This window comes from Alosa sapidissima, chromosome 9, assembly GCF_018492685.1.
Source record: "Alosa sapidissima isolate fAloSap1 chromosome 9, fAloSap1.pri, whole genome shotgun sequence".
In the NCBI taxonomy this organism is placed as follows: domain Eukaryota; kingdom Metazoa; phylum Chordata; class Actinopteri; order Clupeiformes; family Clupeidae; genus Alosa; species Alosa sapidissima.
Window position 1 is genome coordinate 4292524 of NC_055965.1, and position 22239 is coordinate 4314762.

Genomic DNA, 22239 nt, shown 5'->3' on the forward strand with positions numbered 1-22239 from the left:
GTTGGGGTTTGGATTAAGATTAGGTGCCTTTAAGTCAGCGGTGACAGCGCTTCCTGGAAGACGACGTTGGGGGCATAAAACACAACTGAGCGTGGGGGGAAGGGGGTGGTGGAGACAGAGGGATGGGAGAGAGAGCACCAGGCACTGAACACAGATCTCAGGGGCCTCTCTGATGGGAGAGAGAGCACCAGGCACTGAACACAGATCTCACCACACGTGCATCCCCACTGTAAGAGTGACATCCAGCGACACACGTGTCCAGCGTCTACTGTGTGCTGTAGAATGTTTTCCACACAAGCATTTTATAGCCCCAGTTTTGGTTGAGGCTGAGTCTGTCTTTCATTTTTACATCTCTTCCCTCTTAGGGCTTGTAAACCGACACAAACCATTTTCTCTGAAACACTATCAGTCTAAATGACAGGCTTCTTGCATGTTGATATGGCCCTGGAAGTTCACTAAAAGGGCAAGCATGATTTCCACCAGGAAATGGTGGAAGGGAACCTGTACTGCATCTGACCAGCTGCCTCACGTCTTTTTTTTAATCTGACAAAAGGTTTTTTTATCGCCAGACGACGGCTTAAGCTTCACAATAGGCGTCCACTGTACTGTATGTAAGCCCCTTGCAACTGTGTGCAGTACTGCCTTAAGATAGAGGGAACGTGATATCTGGGGTCGATACAGATTCTCACTTTCACAGCATAAATGGTTGGCTGAGGTCTACCCAGCAGTGTGTTCAGTTGGCTCACAAAGAGGCAACTTGGATAAGGCTTTAGCTCTGGCAGTTAGATGATACAGGCCTTCGCCAGGGTAAATTAGATGTTCTGTGTGTGTGTGTGTGTGTGTGTGTGTGTGTGTGTGTGTGTGTGTGTGTGTGTGTGCTCGCGTGCGCCTGTGTGTGTTGTATCTCTACTCTGTGTACAATGAACTACTCAACCCTGCAAAATAAGAAACAAAAGGTCCACAATAGTAGAAGTTCACCTAAATCCACCCCAAAGCCACCAAAAAAGAAAGAAATACACAGAATCATAAAAATAGATTTGGACTTTGGTTTTATTTATGCGCACAACATATTTGACAAGATTTAGGACATATCAGTTATGTTGATTTTGGAGGGGTCAAACAGACCGCCTGTTGGATGCGGAGCGTCTGGCCAGAGAGCCCAGTAGGCGCGCAGCTGAGCAATTGGTCACCTGAGGCCCCTGGAGTTGTAATACAAGTTACAGATGGCTAGTAATCAATCAGTAATTAATATGCCTCTTAGCCTACTGCTCAACAATGAGGTATGTGTACCATTTTAGATCCAAATAGATGAATAAATAATGAAAAAAACATTCTACCTTTTGAACTACTTTCTCATTTTATCATTGATGTAAAACAGAAGCTTTGACTAATCAACTCTAACAGTTAATATGTCAACAGTTCAGTTCAATAGTTTGATTAATCAAATCAACAGTTAATATGTCAAATGCATCATCCCTGTTTACCCATTCAAATTGTATAATTGTCAAACTAGCCAAAAGCTATTTGCGAGCTGAAGGTCCACAGCCTGGTGTTAGCTCAGACCCCCACTAGCACACATGGCCGCTCCTGTCCCAATCTGATAATGAGCCTCATATCTATGGCATTTCGTTTGTGCACACGACATTCTAGAGAGCGCAGAAACACAACTCAAGCTGGCTTTTGAAATGTAAATGGTCACGCTTTGCTAGCATACACTATTGATCCCAAGCTAGTCAAAAACATGTTTAATACTTTCAACTGCCACAGAGAGTAGTGGTTGTCTCAGAACGCCAACGAATGCTTCCGTGATGAGTCAGCGTCTCAAATATACTGGGACTGTCTCAACCTGACAAATATTTCTCACATATATAAGGACACGCTGATTAAATGCAGTCTGGATGCTAGTTTTAGCATAAGCAAGCAGAGTTGTTGCTAGCCAGAACCGACATGACAAAATGGGCCTTAAGACTAAGGAGGGAGAGGAAAACAAAACTACTCCACCAGGAACAGGATCACTCCCAGGTCAGATTTGATTTCTTTCAGTGGCCACCACATTTATAGGACATGCCACCTGAGACCAAAGGAAAATAATAGGAGAGGTCGTATGGGATGCGGTCATGCACAGAGCAGACCAACTCCAACTGGGGGTGTACTTCCACAGTTGCTAATTTGTTTCACAACAATAAACCCAAATTACAGAAGTCGTCATATGACAACAGACAATATGGGATTTTTTTTCAGAATGCAACAGTCATGAATGCTGTCGTTAGTCAGGAGATCCCCCCGCATGGCCTGCAGCCCGGGCCTGAAGGCAGAGCCTGGGAGCTGTGTGGGGTGTTTCCATAACCTCTCTCCCACCCCCACCCCCAGCTTCTTCATATGGCCCTCCATTGTGCAACACTGCACAGCATTTGTATTGTTTACAGTGGCAATACACGGATGGGTTCGCCAGCCGGCTGGAGGAGGGCTAAATTGTTGCCTGCTGTTAAAATACGCTGTCAGCCCAGTGCTGTGGACCCATCATGCCCAAGGGAGCTGCTCTGCTTGATCTCTTCACATAACCAGCCCCACATCTGAAACAAGCGCGGCATGCACATATTAATAATGCAATTCATGCAGTGGTTGTTGAAATGAATTAATAAATTCAATAATAATCAATCCGTCATCACAAATTTGGAACGTTAACTGTGTTCCTCTGGCTAATTATTGAAGTGTACAACCTCGGCACTGGCTCACATGCCTGCTGTTAAAATACGCTGATCACAGATCTATCCTGCGTTTGGGGAGAAGACAATCACTCGAGATGTTATGACAAGAGGACCTTCGAGGTTTATCGGTGGGCGTTTCAAACCATTGGGCCAAATTCAGGTTGGGGCAGTTTGTTTCTTCTGGGGGATAATTTTGGGGGGGGGGGGGACCTCCTTGTTTGTCCTGGCTTTTGTGCGCCCGTGTTTGCTCAACGGCTCCTGACTCCTGAGCGCGGGGCACACGGCGCCTTTGTCAGTCCACGCCCAGCCAGCCAACGGCATCCAGCTAGCGCACGAGACGGCATCCAGCTAGCGCACGAGATGGCATCCAGCTAGCGCACGAGACGGCATCCAGCTAGCGCACGGGACGGGGAGAGGAGAGCCCAGGCTCGCCTACAGGGTGTGCCCAGATCTCACGGTGACTCATCGACCACCCACCCCACCCCACCCCACGCCTGCCAACCCCTCCGCCCATCGTCCCTCATTGTCAGACGGAGGTGCTCTCACGCTTTGATCTCGCTACTTGTCTGTATGTCCATAAATCAGCTTGCAAGTCACGGGGGCTCTGAAGGTGTAGCTGCGCTACTTGACTCATGGACTCCATTGCTGTGTCAAAGGCTCGCAGCCTGGGTGGAACTGAACTGAAAAACTTCAAAAAGAGACAAGAAGAGAGAACAACTGAAATACCTGTTGTGGCACACTAGAGCACAGAAACATCAGAAATGCTCTTTGACACATGAACTTTCCCTCAGTCTGAGGCTATCAGGAAACAGCTTAGTAGTGGGAAAAACCTACCCATACAGATTGTTAAATTCTTTGTATCTCATCATCTTCTCCCAATAATAAATAATAAAGAAGTCATATATTTCTATAGCTCCTTTAGGGGCAGGGACACTTTTCTAAAAAAAACAATGCACACTGCCTACCTTGACCGACATCATTTCATTCATTGTCCACACAAAGAGCTTGTGTTTAAACGACATACCCTTCTGTCCCCATGGAAACGATTACCATTGCTCTGTGTGCTGTGGAGGTGCTCATTCATTCACTCATGACCAGTAACACGATGGTCCTCCTTCCTCTCCTCAGCCACGGAGCACTGGTGAACACAGAACACACACACACACACACACTTGTTCCCTGCATACTGCTGTCATTGGGAATTCTCTCAGACACACACAAACAAGCTCTGGCCCACAATGCAGTATGTGCGGAAAAGGGAGTTGTTTGACACACTGTCCGACTCTAGTAAACACATCAATTGGACGGGGAAACAGAGACACAGAGGGAGAGAGAAAGAGAGGGAGGTAGAGAGACACACAGAGGGAGAGAGAGAAGGAGGGAGAGCACAAGAGTAGGGAAGCGCTGTGGTCCTGTGATAGCCATATGAGATTCCACACGAGGTGATGAGTCATTCCCTCCCTCCCTCTCTCTCTCTCTCTCATCCTCCCTCCCTCCCTCTTTCTCTCAGTGCTGCGTATGGGCCTGAGTCATGGGCTCCACTCTTTCTGCTCAGAGCCTGTCCTGTGGTCGGTCGGAGTCTGAGCTTGAGTTGGACGTCCCAGAGGAAGAGACATGTGAGAATGGCCTCAAATGACTCATCACAAGGAGACGGATGCAGGACAGGAGACATGCCTGTCCTCTCTCTCTCTCTCTCTCGGTACCTCTCACTCTATCGCTCTTGTCCCTCTCCCTCTCTCTCTTTCCCACACACACACACACACACACACACACACACACACAGTTGTTCCACCGGTATTCCCCCTCTCCCCCTTTTCTCCCACATCTCCCCACCCAGTCTTTTGGTGTTATGGCAAGAGAACGCAGGAGTCAAAGCCGTTGTGTCAGCACGTTATGCGAACAAAGAGAATCATTTGACAAAGGGAATTATGACATCCTGTCAGGCTCAGGGACTCGGCTGCTCGCACGTTGGCAACCGAGTCGCTTTTATATGCATAAGATATACTGCCTGCCTTGCAACAGGAGCTTCTCACCATCCAATATGGCACGGTCTCGGGATATTTTTAGAACACAGCAGAAAAAACATTCCCTGTTGGCTTTCGTTTCAGCATCTGTATTGGCAGTGTATTTACTTAACTCTGAACTCATTAGAACTGTAGCTCCTTACAGACTCGCACAGTGAAAACACGTCTCTGACGGGACATTAAGGGTAATGTAATGTAGGCTACTTTTCTTAGACCAGTAGGCAAACCCTCAATTACCGGCTCGACAAAAGGAACCCAAAAAAGGTCCCTTGGCACACACCGAACATGTGATGCATCCCCACCGTGGTGTTACACACACGCGAGCAACAGTGTGTGAAGTTTGTGGAACGCACGGAGGAGGTGCGAGGCCGAATAGCCCATGCATGAGGAGATGTGCTGACAATTGCAAGAGCAATAAGGATTTTTAGGGGCATTATGACTGGGTCAGTAAAACACAGCTGCCCCCAAAAGTCCCTCACTTTTCTTGCTGCCTTATTTTGCATGGTCCTCCTCGACTGCCCTCACTAGCCAATCTCCGACGTTTCACGACCTACATTGAATACTCTTTTTGTTCTGTCCTGTAATAGGGCAATCATGGCAGGAGTATCATCTATTAGTTTACGAGCTGAGGAATGTTGCAAATTGGCATGGGCACTTTATACCACTTTTGGGTTTGCTAGACGTGGGAATGTGAAAAACATTCTGTGATACGTTAATTAACAGATGTACAACATTCTAGAGTGAAGTGGCTTTTTATAACTCTCATCTAACATGTTAGGCAAAACATACCGTAGCTTAAATAAAGCGGCACATTCATTCTTTCCGTCGCCCCACAATTGAGCACTTGGAACTGGGTCGTGTTTTTACACTGATCAAGTGTGTGCGCCAGGGTTTATACAATAAACTGTGTATTTATAACAGGGACTTCTACTGAAGCCTGCACAGGCATTTTATCACAGGGTGAGTTCAGCGCTCTGATTCTTCTGGAAGGAGGGTCTCACAAACGCCTGCAGTTTGTACAGAGAAAAAAGCAAACATGCACGGGGTCAATTGAATAAGTGGAATTCCTCCCGTGGCGGGCATCATTTCCAAAATGACTTATTTCTAATGTGATTTGTGCCTTGGCTACAGCGCTCGCGTGGCGATGGCTGCCGCTGTTGTGCCAGACTTACAGGCACTCCAGGCCTTTAGCAGTGAGAGACACATTTTCCCTGAATGGCACCTTGATCATGGGAAATTCATTGAAATGAGGTACGGGGACTAAGACGCTCGACCTAAAATGGATCTGTGGCGGTCGGCATAATTGACAGGCAGGAGACTGATTGGAGTTGAGACAGCGCACAGCTCCACAGAGGAGCTCTTGGCAGCCAGGGCCGCTGCGCTGTTTAATATCACAAACTTAATCAGCCCACTTGGTGGATATCCCAAAATTCCTGAGCGCCCTCCCCGTGCTACTCCTAACCGGCCGACTGGCTTTGTAGCGTGGAGCAGCTCGTCCACAAAGGCCAACTACCCACCCGCCTCACGGGAATCCATGTGCTCACTGGGCCTGCTCTGTCTAACACCTTACACTGTGAAATTATCATAGCTGGATATGTTACTAGATCAAACATACTGAACTATTTCAGTTGAATTCAGTGTAATGAACACTGCAACTACAGGGAAGTAAATGATAAATTATGAGTATAGTAAAAAAAATCATTAATAAGTTAGAATTTGATCATTTAAGATCTGCACTAGATTTAAATGTAATAATGGTATAACTACTTTTTCCATGTCAACATGTCATAACTCCAGTTGTTCAGAAGAACAGGACTGAGAAAGTTTAGCCACAACTCAAAACAAGCAACGCAACTCTCTAAGGCCTCTTAAAAATGCTCCACAAATACCATCCATTACCATAACATGTTCCAAATGTCTTGTGTTATTTCTTACAAATAATCTGGGTTATAATATTGGCGCATTTTCATTATGATGCTGTATATATAATTTATCTTTAGTGGTAAATTTCTTAGACAAAATGGTCTTTGCTTTCACACAAAGAGACCCAAGTATTCTTTTACTACCTCATGGAGAACTTATGTTTAATTGAACATGTTTTGGTGCAAGATAATTTGAGGTTTACTTTCTAATGAAATTAGGCTATTGCTATGTATTTACAGAGGGGGATAATTTATTTAATATTACATGATGTTTAATTTTATAACTTGAATGACCCATTCTAATCATCCAGATCATACATATGATTTAGTATTGAAAGCACACACCTAGTTTTCATTGATATTCAGTAGGCAATTTCGTTTGTTTCTGTAATGAGGTTATCTCGAATCATTCCATTTTAGCCACGTTTGACCTTTGAATTGAATCTAAAATTACTTTTCATTTAAAGAAGAAACAGAAATAAATTTGTCTGGTGCCATTTGAAGCATGTCTAAACTAATTGTGGTTCTCCGCGTCGGTCACATGTGCCAAAAACTGGGACTTTGTAGGCCAGTTGATTTAATGATGAAATTCACCTTGCCCGCAAAGACCCAATCTCGAACACACTTATACGATGTTCTCCTTTATAATTGTTTCAGGTTTAGTTGTTCGAATTTCCATAGTCCACAGGTCTAATAGAAAACCCGCCCAAAACTCTTTTATTTACCTCAGTTCTTCTATAGCCATATCCTTATTTAGGCTACTCAAAAATATTTATATTAATAAAGCTATTCAGACCTGACCCACATGCGATTAACAGCGTCGGGCACAAATTACCTGTCAAATGTGAAGTCCGTTGTCAGACGATTGCAGGACCAATGGTTGACTTGAGGTTTTATAAGAAATAGACTCAGATGTAGAGATGAGCCGATGTCTTCTTTGTCATGTAATCTCCCGAGCCACAACACTTCCACTAAGCGACTCCACTTGTGAAAAGCCTCCCGCTTGAAGAATCGACAATGTTGCCGTGGAGTGCGAAGTTCTTGGTACTTCACATCTCAACACCGCACCCCTCTTATTTGCGGTGTTGCACACACGCCGATTAAGAAAGCCTATCCTCGGGGACTAATTGCAACATTTTCTTTGGCGGAAAAAAAAGTGGACTGTCCTTCACCAGTCCGGAAAAGTCTCCATTCTCGAGCGGAACATTGTATCATGTATTCATGAATGCCAGAGCCTTTAAAGAAATTCCTGAAATATGGTCTGCTCGCGCAGAGCGACCCCATGTGCTTGGTGTTAATGCACAATCCATCTGGTTACCTTAGACGTTTTGTTGTGTTGTCATACAGTGCTGATGCGCCACTAACTGGTAGCCGAGATGGACCAGATATGTGCTATTGCAGCCACATGCTGGGACCTCCCAGAAATGGAATTCTACTGTAGTTGGCTGGTTGGAAGCTAGTTATTTCAGGCGTTTAGCACAGCTTCGAGTTGAGCATTGCCATTTAGTTCAGTCTACCGGAGAGGGGCGCTGTAATTTTCGGTCTGCCACTGTACGACAGGTCTAGGCGTTGATTGGCCATGAGGCAGACTTCTGCGCTGGATAAAGAAAAATGACATCATTTTAAAGTTCAACTTAAATTTACCCATCAGACCAGGTCTTAAAATATACATTATGCTGAATGAAGTGGTCTTCATTAGTGGTGGTCAATTACTATAATTACCTACCTATTACTGTTGTCAGTCAACATAATTGCGTAATTTGAGGCTCATTGCCGCTTGCTGTGAGAATGCCAGAACTTTTGTGGTGTCGTGCGACTCCAGGCGATGAGAAAGAAAGTTACACTTGTTAATAGAATAAAGAAAATTATAGGCCTACGAAACCAAAGCTATTCGGGTTAGCAAAAATGTTAGGCAATAACCTATAACAGCCAAATTTGCCTGCCTGTTTGGGACATGTTTTGTGCGAAGACACTATCCTTTGTTAAAACGACGTCAGTGTAATGGGAGGGGGAGAATGTAAGGCTATTTGACAAATGTAGATTATGTCAACTCTTTGTAAAATATCTTGTGTTGTATCTTGTTTTGTATACGAATACACACGATCCACCGTTTAATATATGACGAGGTTAGACTGAACAGCCTAGGACACGCCTTTTTCTGTGACGCGCCCCCATCAGCGATGTCAAATTACTGCTCGATACAGCTAGTCCTATCCATTGTAATATAACATTTGTAATTAACATAACAGCCCGGATGTGCATCCACTCACGTTGTGCAACACTCTCCATATCGGCAGTCTTTGGGTAAGTGACAGCATTGTTTTTATGCTCTGCACGTTTGTTATTTTTGGGTAGCCTAAGCCATCGACCGGTCGGGCGCGTCTCTGGGACTTGTTCTATAACTATTGATGCCAGCGGAGGCACTATTCGATAAAGTCTTCGATGACACCATGTCAAGGTGGTTTGAAACTATCGATTTGTTTGACATTCTTGGGATTATTTAGGCTAACCCACAGCGCGATATCCCCCAGCCTATCGGCCTCGGTCTCTGTAATTCTGAGGTCATTTGTATGCAAGGGCTTGTAGAAAAATAATGTGAAGCAGCGCAGTGGTTTCTTTTAAGTTTATTTAATTATAAATAGGGAAACGCGTAGGCTGTGGGCTATTTGATGAAACTATGTGAAATCAGAGCAAGGCCGAATGGCTGCTCTCTATGCTGATCTCACGCAGTCAGGTGGTAGCTGTCAGCTGCTCGGAAAACAACGAAGTTCGGCCCCGGCTGCTTAGGCTACACTGCAATGACGTCGTCTTAACACATGGATACACACGTTTTGGCATGTAGTGGCACGAGTTGTCCCTCACAGACTCCATAGCATTGTGAACGGTGAAAAGTATTAATTAATTTTATTTAAGTTTGCGCAACACAATGCGTAGTCACAATTGCTACAATGTGTTGCCAGCACTCTCATGTTTCAGGAGGTTGTTATTAAATAATCACTGGACCCACATTATGCAGCCTAAGGAATTGAACAGGTACTGGAGCCTGTGGTACCACTGTAAAGAGATTCACTTTAGGAGTTGGGCCTATTTGCAAAACCATTTTCTAATTCATGAACCCACGTACCTTTTCGGGAATATCATAATCCAAGTCAAACATTCCTCTCTATGGCCTGTGGTTCTAATCACTACTTATGAAGCAGTAATAATCTCCATCAGATGCAGAGGAATGTGTTGGTGTGGTTGTGCCTCACCTGTCGGTGTTCATCTCTTCAGGGTGGCTGGTTGGGGAGCAGGCTGTGACCCCGCGTTGGGGGGTCAGCACTGGGCGGCCGGATGGTGTCCCCCACCATGAAGGCAGTGGTGGACGCCGTATGGGCCGTTTGGAGCATCAGCGTGTCCATCTACGACTACATCCACACCAACGCCATGGAGGAGCGCATCCACACGCTGGAGAGTGCCATCACCGTCCACCAGTGCATCATCGGCATGCTCTCCGCTGGCCTGTTGGCCCTTGTCACCTACGTCCTCCTCAGGAAGCACTGAGGGATGACGGTCATCTCAGAGGGACTCTGGAGGCCCAGTACTGGGGGGGATCGTTTGCATCATGAACGGAGGTCCATCTGAGTTTTCACATCCATGGGACGCATCTTGTGAGTGCCACGTCCTGACCCCTGTCCAGATCAGGTAAACTCAGGACCTGGCATGCAGTGGCGCATGGAAACATCACCAACGTGAGCCGAGAAAGACCAACGTGAGCCGAGAGAGAGAGCCGATGACATGAGAGCAGATAGCGAGTTTTCTGCCAAGGTGTAAAAATATCCCGTGGCGCTTGTTGAAGGAGGGCTGCAGGAGGATGGCGCTTGGGTCATCTGTGACCTGCACTGCCCGTCTCCGGAGTATAGGGTTGCAAAGGGCTGGACGATTTTTGATGAAGTCCTGTTTGGCCCATCGGTACAGAACCTGTACCGACCTACCAAAACGTTCCTAATTTCAGTAAAATGATAAATTTATGATATGATGGTCTCCTTGGATACAAGAGGCTGATGTATAAGTATAAGTATATATACTCTTTTGATCCCGTGATGTAACTCCATGTATGAGGCACTTACTGTAACCCAGATCCCACTCTACCATGCAGGGGAAAACAGCAGAGACCACCATTAGCTCGTATTAACCCTTAAAGGAATGTTGGGAAATTAACATTCTAAAGAATATCTGGGTTCATTGAATTCAACATAGAATTTTAGAACCTTCAATTGTTGCGGAACTTAGAATGTTCAAAAACCTACACCTTTAAGGGTTAACAGATAATGCAAAAGTCATGAAACATCGCGATTTGAACCTTTGTACTATTTGACAGCGGTCAGAACCTGTTCATCAACAGTCTCCTGACCGTATGCAGCACAAGACCAGCAACGGCCAGCGAAATATGAGCCAGACCATCAATCAGCTTATGCTGTTGCTAACAATGCTGCCCTGTGCAGGTCTCAGGACATCCCCTGAAAATCTTTTAAAAATCCCTGGACCTTTGCATTCCTACTCCAGGCTCTGCCTCATGTCCAGCAGACAGTGGACATCACTACTGTACTTGTTTATTTATTGTACAACATTGAAAGTAACAGAAAGTGTCCTTACTCGACTAGGTATCTTATACTATTACCATGGTTCCAGATATCTCGGTCAAAAGATCAATATTTTCTCATTTGACCTGACTAGAGTTTACTTACAATATTTAAATGTCTATTGTACTATTTTTGTTGATAGGACTAATGTAGTGTATTTTAAAATATAGAAATGTAACTAAAGTAACATGGTCAAATGTCATTCATTTAGAATGTCAAAAAGGGCTTTTCCATGAGGGAGGCTTTTAAAAGTCTGTTAGTGTAAAGCCAGGGAAGCTCATTTCCATCTCAATAATTCAGCAGGAGGGTTGATCATATTAAAACACACTCTTCCCTCGTAGACCAACATGGCTCACGACCAAACAATGTCAGAGTGGTTTCTCTGAGGAAATGCATCAGGAGAAAATAACGGTCAAGGACTGTAAATCAGATATCGTAACTCCCCTTATTTCCACCGGTCCCGTATTTCCACCGTCTTGCGTGTATGTGTCACTTAATATCCATTTCTATACAAACCAAGACAGCGGACTCCTATAGAAACGCAACCACGCACAACATAGGTGTATCTAAATTAGCTATGTACCAAAAATGACATTTTACCGTGACTCGAGGAGCTGTAAACAGTGTTGTAAGGCTGCGTGTACACAACCGCTTGGAGCTCCAGTGGAATTTTAATTTCACGACGAGAATTCTCGGTCTAACCGTCCATGTGCCGTTGAAACGGTGTAAATAGGCGACCCATCAGGCCAGCACTATAACTCCGAGCGTGGTAAACAAAATCGGATATTTCAGGCAGTAAATGCTCCCGTTAGGAACCAAACCAGATTTTGTTCAAATCTACACAACTATGGCTACTGAAAAATGTCAGGTTCATTTAGTAAATGTTATTTTGAAGTGTTAAAAAACATTGTTGTTTTAGAATTTCTGAACAAAAGTGGTGATAATTGGTGGTGTTACGATAGTTGAGTAGAACTAAGGCCTCATGTTTTTATGTATATACGTTTGTTGACTGTTACTTGACATGACAGCAAAATGAATGTTTCAGCTGTAAAGATGATGTTTGGTGTACTGTAGCCTAAAACCACATAAAAAAGATCATCCAGTCATGTTTTATAGCATAGTCACTGTGTTCGAAACATAGGATCATCCATTCATGTTTTATAGCATAGAAACTGTGTTCCAAAGTAGAAATGGCAGAACCACTACAACATGATGTGTTAAGTAGAAGAATGAATCTGGAAAAATGGTTATCTGCTAATAAATTCTTAATAAATGTATATTTCCAACAACACTATAAAAATGTTAAACATGCTCTTGTACGTCACAAACACAAAATGGTTGAAATTCCAAAGTCCCTCAAACCTTCGGAGACATCAGCATCTTGAAAACATAACACTGTAGAAGTACAGCAGCAAGAACGTGTCGGCAAACTCCAATTTCCACACGTGCCACTCGTAGGGGCCTTAGATGTGGCCTGTCTGCAGCAGGGTGTACAGGGTAATGAAGCGCTCCACGTTGTCGCCCTCCAAAGCCTTCATCGCCCGCCAGTGGAGTTTCCCACAATTCTCGGGTTGCCCATGCGGCCCACGCTCCTCTTTGATGTAGTCCATCCACAGATCTAGAAAAGAACAAACGGACGGGCAAAACGGATGGGTCATGTGAAGATTCGATACTCTAGCTAGTATCCAATTCATGCCGGCTCTTTTTGATTAGTTGTTCTTTCTGGGACTCGGTGCGTGCAGAGATTTTAAGTGTGTGGGCCCTTGCTGGGAGACTTGCTGTAATGAGATGGATGCAGACTTAAAAGTGGAAAATTCACAACTGCAGCAAATCCATCTCCCTTTGACATTTATTCCCTTTGATGCAGAGTCTCTTACCATCGTCCGTGGAGCCGAACTCCCTGAGTGCTCGCTCGTAGCAGTCTCTCACATTGTTCATCTTTAAACTTTCCTGAAAGAGGAGGGCAGCGGCTCAAAAGAAGAGAAAAAAATGGCATGCAATCCTGTGAATCGTTTGAGTGCGGCTCGACAATGACCATTAAGCCGTGTCCTGTGAAATCACACACAGATGCGTTCGGGTTGCACGCCTGCCAACAGTCAACGTACCTGCTGTTTCTCGATCTGGATCATGGTGGTGAAAAATGCCTTGGTGAAGGGACGATGTTCATGCAAACTAAAAAAAAAACAGATCAGTTAGTCCCTACTAAGAATATTTGAGAATCCTGAAAGGTTAAGATCTTGTTTACAAATGTTTTCACACAATGTATACACACCTTGTGAAGGTCTTTCGGGCTTTTTTGTACCCTCCTGTTCTATAAGACCAATCCAGGTACTTTTCTTTTACTGCTGAAGAAACGTCTGGCACAGGGGACAATAGACCCTTCTGTGGGAGAAAAAACATGAACCCTCCTTGTTATGAGTGAACGCTCAGCTTCATCACAGGGCAGTGGACATTGATTCGATGGTACAGCGTCACTGGGTTCACAGGTTCTTTAGGGCTGCGAGCCTTGTGCCGGACAAAGATGGCAGAGTGCCAGACAGCTGCCCCGGTGACTTTATAGTAACACAATCAGGTCGGTTCTCGTCTTGGCCCTGACCTCGACACTTACAGGAAAACACTTAAAAACTGGCCACAGATCAGTTGATGGGGAACAAAACACCAGGTTAACCTTGATGGTTTGCTCAGGCGTGGAGCCCAGACTTCACACATGTGCAGGTGCCTTCACTCGTGCCTGTTTCCCTGCTTTCCCCTCCCCTGCTGGGTGACACTGAAGTGCGCTGTTGGTGAAGGGGGACGGGGGTTGGGGGTGGGGGGGTTTACCTGAAACAGCGCCTCAGTCTCCTCAGCACTTCGGTTGGACTCGCTCCACTGAATCCACTGCAGCCACAAAGGCAGGCTCTCCTGAGGGCAACACAGACAGACAGACAGACAGACAGACAGACAGAGAGAGAGAGAGAGAGGAGGGAAAGAGGGAGGGTGAGACCAGCTCATAGCATTGTTCAGACTTCTCACACTTCCTACAAGCCTCCTAAAAGCCACCATGTCCTGCTCCATGTTCCTGCTCTGTTCTTCCATCAGTGTGTAGACACACTCATATATATATATATATAAAGTAAAGTATATATACTCTTTTTATCCCGTGAGGGAAATTTGGTCTCTGCATTTATCCCAATCCGTGAATTAGTGAAACACACACAGCACACAGTGTACACACAGTGAGGTGAAGCACACACTAATCCCGGCGCAGTGAGGGGTTAGGTGCCTTGCTCAAGGGCACTTAACCCTCCGGTTAAAGGTCCGAAGTGCTAACCAGTAGGCCACAGCTGCCTAAGGTATATATATATATATATATATATATATATATATATATATATATATATATATATATTAGTCAAGACCACCAGGCTCTATATACACACATCCATATATATATATATATATATATATATGGATATGTTTGTGTCTGTGTGTAATGCATGTGTGTATGTTTGTGTCTGTGTGTGGGATTTTCCATGCATTGGCATATAAACAGCTCTTTTGTGCCCTGTTAAGTGTTACATAACTGGGGGCTCCTAATCCGCCCTGTGCTGCCTGTAATCATGAGTGGCTTTGTGAAAAGAACTCTCCAAACAATGCGAACGCAGACGGCCGGACTCGGCCTGCCCTCCGCACAGCTGGCTGCCCTCACCTGACGTCTGGCGCAGACGAAGGGGCCCTGACCCACTCATAGCCTCGCTACACCGCTCTCACGTTTATTTATTTAGACGACACTTCGCTTTGGACAAAGGCGTCTGCTAAATCCATAACCATAACTTCTATCCAGACTGACTCAGTACCGTACAAGGAATGCATACGGTTGAGCACGTCCTCATGTCCTCCCCCCGTCCTCCCTCTGCTATATTAAGGAAGGGAGCTCACTAAGGAAGGCGCCGCTATCTAGGTTCTGTGAAACAGCCCCCAGATTGACTCATAGTATCACACAGGAAATGTATACGTTTGGGCTCTCCCTATCTCCTCCTCCTCCTCCTCCTCCTCCTCCTCCTCCTCCTCCTCCTCCCCTCCAGCCCCAACCCCCAGGTCTCCTCCGTTCACTGTCGGGCTGGAGAGCTCCTCATTAAGAGGTAATATGTCAGGGGAGCTGGGTTTTAATTAGGGCAGGCTTTGGAGTATCAGGGAGGTGTCCCACTTTTAAAAAGCCGGGCAACGAGCTAGCGAACGGCGCTGACAAAAAGCAGCCACCTTGGGATTCACGTGACCGAGCGCTTCCTGGAATAGACCACCCGCCTCTGCGCTGCCCAGCTTCACCAATGTCTGCAGGGCCAGGCTCCACGTCTCCGGCGATTGGCTGAAGCGTCGGGTGGCTGCCGTGGCAATCTGGGCGGTGGCTTCTTCGTCGCCTGACGACAGCGAGGCCTCGAGCTTGACCACAGAGGAGCAGAGAAGATGAAGTTAAGGCATGTAGGTCTCACTGACCACAGAGGAGAAGATGAGGTTAAGGCATGTAGGTCTCACTGACCACAGAGGAGAAGATGAGGTTAAGGCATGTAGGTCTCATTACCGCCACGCATATTTTACATTTCTATTTACTGTATACAGTCCCTGCATGTTACAAAGCATCATCAAGCTGGACTAAATAGAAGTGTGATATTTTCATAACAAGTTTGATCATTTTTGTAAGAACTGTCGAGTGCGGTGCTCACAACAATCACATTGTAATCAAAGGCATCATTGATATCACCTAATTATAACCGAAATGTATGAATGTTGATGTTATCTGCTGCAGTAGACCCTATAGGAGGCCTGAGTACTGATCCACGCATGTAGACACATTTCAAACCCATCTCAAAGGATTGCTTCTCTTCACGTACCCAGGTTTTGTAGAGGGTCTGTGGGAGCAGCTCTGCCTGGTGAGCCCCCTGCAGTGCCTTCAGTAGCCTCTCTCTTCTCTGCAGACACACACACACACACACACGTTATTAACACATCAGTCCCATGAGCCATCGGCCCTCCAGAACTCCAGGGCCGGGTCCCCTCCAGACCCAAACTGCTCTCTGTGCAGCCTTATAAAACTAATCCATACATAATTAAATACGGAGCACTTACCTTGTCCTTCAGCTCCTGGACGTTAGTTTTCCTCTTGTATCTGTCCAGACAGAAGTTGGCGTAGCACGTCCACATGGCCTCTGTGACCCAGAGAGAAAGAGAGACGGAGAGTTGTGTAACTAGCACGCACGTTTGTGGCTGGTCATAGCTAATCAAAGAGACGTTCTTTTATTGAAAGCATATTGTTGACATGCTCTGTGTGAGACACAATTCTGAGGTATGCGTCATATTTTGTTCTGCTCACAATGTTGGTTGAGAAGAAACTGGAAGTTGCCATGATTCCTACTAAGCTCCTTTTCATTAGGAGGAATTTGAGAGGGTGATTTGAGCAGACCAGAGTCCGTCATGCACAGCAGTGCTGCCTGCCAGCAAGCCAGATGCGTGTGTGGATCCTACTCATGTTAAGGTTCCTCAACTTTACCAATATGGGTGTGGTGGTTCCTACCTGTGTTGAGGTTCTTAACGCCCTCCTCGTAGACGGCGCAGCACCGCTCCTCCTTGCGGTCAGTATCGGAGGCTTTGCCTTTGGCCGTCTGAAGATCCGGTGTCACCGTCACTTCCAGCTCACGCTTGGCCATGAAGTCCCACGTCACCGAGTCGTCTGTGTGCTGGCTCTGCAGCCTACAAGAGCAAATGTTCAAATGGCCTGTAATTGTCCTGTTGACATTTATTTTGTACAGTAAGAACAATTATCAGTTGTTGAATTAGCTGTGTGCTGTAATATGCTGGTGTTCTTTTGAAACCCTGTTTTTGTACAGTATGTGATAAAAATTCAAAAATTGAATTTTATATTTATATTGAATTGAAAATGATGAGAAATTGGCATCTTGGTTTGATGGTACTTGTCAATTAATAATCACCCAATTGAATTCATTGCCCTTCCAATCTCACTGCAATTAAACATCATTCTGGCCTTTGACATTCTTATGAATTTGGAACTGAATCAAATGGATTTTGATAAAACAGCAGTTTTAAACAGTAAGTCAAATCTCACTCTTGGAGGATGGTGGCCTGGAGGTCTTTGGTGAAGTCAAATATGGAGGCGATCTGCAGGAGGGACAGGATGAACTCCGCTCCTGTGGAGAGACCCACATTAGCATCAGCATCAGTCTCAGCACAGAACTCACTGCATCAGGACCACGCACAAATACTCAGCCTCAACTGGACGAGACTGTGAGGAAAAATCACCTGTGATCTTCTGAGTGGCGTCTCTGTACACCACCTCGGCCAGCTTGCCACTGAGAATCTCTGGGGAGAACTCATACTCCCCCTGAGAGGAGGAGAGAGAGAGAGAGAGAGAGAGAGAGAGAGAGAGAGAGAGAGAGAGAGAGAGAGAGAGAGAGAGAGAGAGAGAGAGAGAGAGAGAGAGAGAGAGAGAGAGAGAGAGAGAGAGAACACAGAGCAGAGACTTCAATAATCACCTTCACATTACCACGACTAGGTCATAAGTGCCTTTAAACATCTTGCTATTAAACATTTATTAATTCGACCTGGGATTACATGCATGCATTCCAATTTACAAGTACTGCGGACGTGTTTGTGATAGAAATGAGTTTAGCTCTGATCACGCTGATCTGAGAACAGGCGAGCATGCATTGGGATTAGATCTCCCTGCAGCTTAAGTGCAACACTGGTGACTTGTCTTATTCAAATGCATTTAATATTGCATGAAAACATCGTTTCCATCTATATCTGAAGGCATTAGCTGTAGTTGATGTAGGCAAGTGGAAACCTGCAATGACTTCATCTAAACACAACATTGATTCTGGATGGGAGAAATAGTTCATGCTAAGCATGTGTAAACAGATATAAAAAACAGATTTATATTTGTATAACTGTATAACTTATATAACACTTTACTCTCTATACTGTTTACACCTTAATTGACAGTCAGAGGGTGGTATAGTGGTCACATCATAAACATACATCCCAATACATTATTCAGTGATTCAGCCTTGAGTCCATATCGGGACCTGAGGTCTGCAATAGCAATGCCGACCCTCACGGGGTGCCCTATTGTCTGAGCTCACCACGTCCATCTTGGCCTTCTCCAACTCCTCCTGCTGCTTCCTCAGCTTCTCCGCATGCATCAGCTCCATACGGAAATACTGTATGTACACACAAACAGTCAGAATTACTGCCCGGACACACAAACAGTCAGAATTACTGCCCGGACACACTAACAGTCAGACCGCTGCGGCAGCAACAACTACTGGCACAAATCAATGCTTGTTCAAGTCATTCATTACAAGCGCTGCATCTCAAATGCCCCTAGAAGCATCCACTGAACAAATAATATGAATTTGTTCTATTATGACTCAGGCCCAAATAAGCATCCATATTTTCTTTGCTGCAGTGTAGGCAACCCATGGCATTCCATTACCAGACATGTTTGATCAAGTCAGCTACTAATTCTAGTCTCGGAGTCATGCACCAATTCTGGAGCAGCCAATCTGGAGGGTCCATTTGAGTTGTAGAGTTCTTACACAACACAGGCCTGATCTGTGTCTTGGAAACCAACCCTTACAGTGCTGATCCACCAACATGGAGCGTTCGCATCCACTGCTACACATGGATCCCATTCATTTGCTATGGATGACAGTGAGGCAAAGTTCACGCCTTCGCAAAGCATCTCGGAGAAGGCAGCATGGTTGTTTAAGCAGCAGCTCTGGCACGACAAGAAGTTGGGTGATACGCAAATTATGCAAATTAACCTGAACGTGACGCAATTATCCCATGAAGGCAGGAAGTTGTTGGTCCTTTGTTGTACCACAACGCTATCTGGGAAACTTTAGTTCCGCTTACAAGACTGTTAATCTCGACAAATTAATGTTTTAACAATCTATTCCATGACCATCTAAGAGTCCATAAACCAAATGAAACAAGGCTTTGGAGAAATATATTGACTGTTGGTGCCTTTGGTGTGGATTTAATATAGCATTGAATATGGCTATATTAAATATTCGAAATGGCTTGCATTACTTAGTCTTGACTAGTAACATTTTGTATGTTAGCCATGCCCAGCCAGCTCCTCACCTCCTGGTAGACCTTCTTGCTGTCGGGGTGGAAGCGTAGAGCTCGCAGGAACAGGTGGCGCGCGCTCTCTGACGAGCCCCTGTCCTCCATCTCACACTTGGCAGCCATGACCCACAGGGCTGGAGGAGGAGAGGAGGAGAGGAGGAGGAGGAGGGGGGGGGTCAGATTGGGTCTGTTTCAATGACGGCTTCACACAGACGGTGTAGTGGACATGTATAGGATGCATTCAATTCGTATGCTATTTGGAAACTGCCAAAGGTACTACACATATAATGATTGAGAAAAATCCTACCAACGTTGCTGCCTTTGAGTCAACTTCAAGTCAAAAAACAACTAATGCTGCTTTCGAGATGTCTCGTAAATGTCTCGTAAATCCGCCGCCCGAGTTAGAAACTGTAAATTACCCAGCTTTCTTGCGGCATTTTGGGCAGGCACGCCCACTTTACCTCGGAGTACTTTAGGGTACCCCGAGGTGGACGTACGACCTTACAACAAACATGGCTGCGTCCATAGTTGAGATGAGATGACATGTATTTTTTTGCATATGTACTGTGTTGGTCATGTTAATGTTGATGTAATGCTCTTACACACTAGATTACATTGCTGCTTCAATCCGGTGCAATACAATGTAACAATTTGTTTTCCAGCCGTTTAGCTAGAGGCTACATGTAGCACAAAACAATAACAATGACTAGCCTCCTGCTAATGCCCCTCGTGGCTCGAGAGAAACACGTTCCTATAGCCACTCATTCGTACATGTTGTACGGGTGAGTGTACGATGATTTACGAGACAAATAGAAAGCAGCATAAGTAACTAATTAAGTGTTCAATTTTGAAATACATGCTTAAACAGAACACCACACGTGAAGTACCTGGTTTGTCTGGGTGGACAGCAAGCATGGACGAGAAGACTTTGCTCAGTTCACCCTTTGTGGACTGGAGAGAGAAACCAAAGGATGTACATTACATTCAGGTCCACAGATATGCCTGTGTGTTATCCATTCAGGTCCACAGATAGGCCTGTGTGTTATCCATTCAGGTCCACAGATAGGCCTGTGTGTTATCCACTTTGCAGAGATCTTACACATTGAGAGAAGTTTACTTACCCACTTCTTACAAAAGGCTACATGGGACAGCCACAACTGGACATCTTCCTGAAAGAGAAATACATGTTGGGGTCTTTTTTACCCATGTTGAAGTGGACCTTTTGTTATGATCTCCATTTTTAAGCCATTAAGAGAACATGTCTGATAACACTTTTACAGCTACTATCATACACTTCCATACCTCTACTTGTTAACATTACTCAACACACAGACCAATGGTTTCCTAAAATAACATTACAACTGAATGGGAAGAATCAACAGACAGACCAATCCCAAATTTTCAAACGCAGAGACCATTCACTTTTACTATGTATGCACCCTAGTAGACTAATACTATTGTCATATGTTTATTTATCAAAGAGTTTCTGACCTGCCACTTAGACGTAGCTCTCCGGAATGTGTTGTTGACTCTATGCATGATGGGGAACTCAATGTCATCCCTCTTGAAATGGTATCCAATGTTCTAGGGAGCAGTATTAAAGAACAGGTAAGTGACCCCACACATGTGAAATACTTTACATAAACTCTATGAAGAAAACACATTATTCTAACAAGGTCTACAGAGTATATTGGCCCCAAACACTTACTGTTCGTCTCTTCTTGATAAGTTCCAGCACGTTGATTTCATACTGAAAAGAGATCAAAGATATTATTGGTCCAAGATATTCAGTGTGATAGTGTTACAACAAAGGCCAAGATCAATGGACAATCGTACCAAGTTATTTTATAGATCTCATCCAAAGCCTGTGTAAGGGACGACAATGAAATGACTGAATGAGAACCAAATGCATGCCTTTGAAACCACACCTGAATGTATGCAATGAAGTCCTCTTTAGCAATGTCCCTTCTGTGTAGTTTGTATTCTAGAGCAGTGGTCCTCTTCAGCATAGACCTGCGAGAAATGTTATGCTAAGTTAAGACAACCTTCCACGCGTATGCGTTAGCTTACAGTATGATCAGTAACATTTCAGTACAATATTGTATTAAGCCAAGTTAATCTCAAAAGCAAAATAAAATTAAACCGCGGTGCCTTTGTTTATGGGCAGACAGTCCGGCTATTCCACCCGACATTTGCCTGACAGATAACTTGAGCAAAATGTGCATTACAATGAAACTTTCTACACATACTTGATTTCCTTTTTGGTGAACAGTCCAACTCTTTCCAGCTGCTCAAGCTCAGGAATCCTCTCCTCTATTCGCCGTTGAACTAGTTCAGCCATTCTTCCACGTCAATTTCAACACTGTGTAATGATGTCAATCAATAAATACGTACCGTTTGATAAATTACTTTGTTTTTTTCACTAAATACGCACTGTGTACACCTTGACTAGCTTCATTGGAGAAACACACGCGTGTGAAAGTTGTGATGTATTCGACTTCCGGTGTCCCACGATTAACGTTCCGTCTTGAAACCTTGCATGGCGCATTGGCACTGACCCATGGCAAATGTGAGCTGCAACACCACCACTTCAGTCACAGAAGTCTCACTGTTTTATTTTGATAATGATTAAAGGTAATTATTAATAATTATAGTAATAAATGAATTGATTGGGTATATGTCTACGTTTTTTATCGGAAATAAAAAAAAATATATCATAGCTGTTTAAATTGTCACGAGTTTCATCAGCTTTGTCTTTTACAGGTTCACAGTACAAGCACTTCAGACATTTCAAACAAAATAGAACTTCACACATTTCTATGCGCAGGACGGATCATAA

General features: G+C 44.7%; 1 protein-coding gene and 1 long non-coding RNA gene across 2 annotated transcripts; both read right to left on the reverse strand.

Moving 5' to 3' along the window:
- Positions 1 to 1032: 1032 nt before the first annotated feature.
- Positions 1033 to 8001, reverse strand: LOC121718551. Its single transcript, XR_006033971.1, has 2 exons — positions 7490 to 8001; positions 1033 to 3846 (listed from the first exon to the last, which is right to left on the reverse strand). It is a non-coding gene; the product is annotated as an uncharacterized LOC121718551 (long non-coding RNA).
- A 4365-nt stretch (positions 8002 to 12366) lies between these two features.
- On the reverse strand, positions 12367 to 21967 carry utp6 (UTP6 small subunit processome component). Its single transcript, XM_042103573.1, has 19 exons — positions 21650 to 21967; positions 21329 to 21413; positions 21109 to 21150; positions 20892 to 20984; positions 20522 to 20569; positions 20288 to 20351; positions 19416 to 19534; positions 18410 to 18487; positions 17568 to 17649; positions 17374 to 17455; positions 16825 to 17000; positions 16380 to 16459; positions 16145 to 16222; positions 15516 to 15695; positions 14097 to 14177; positions 13549 to 13658; positions 13382 to 13448; positions 13154 to 13226; positions 12367 to 12894 (listed from the first exon to the last, which is right to left on the reverse strand). The coding sequence occupies exons 1-19, from the start codon at positions 21739 to 21741 to the stop codon at positions 12740 to 12742; spliced, it is 1785 nt and encodes a 594-aa protein (XP_041959507.1). The 5' UTR covers positions 21742 to 21967; the 3' UTR covers positions 12367 to 12739.
- Between the last annotated feature and the right edge of the window lie 272 nt (positions 21968 to 22239).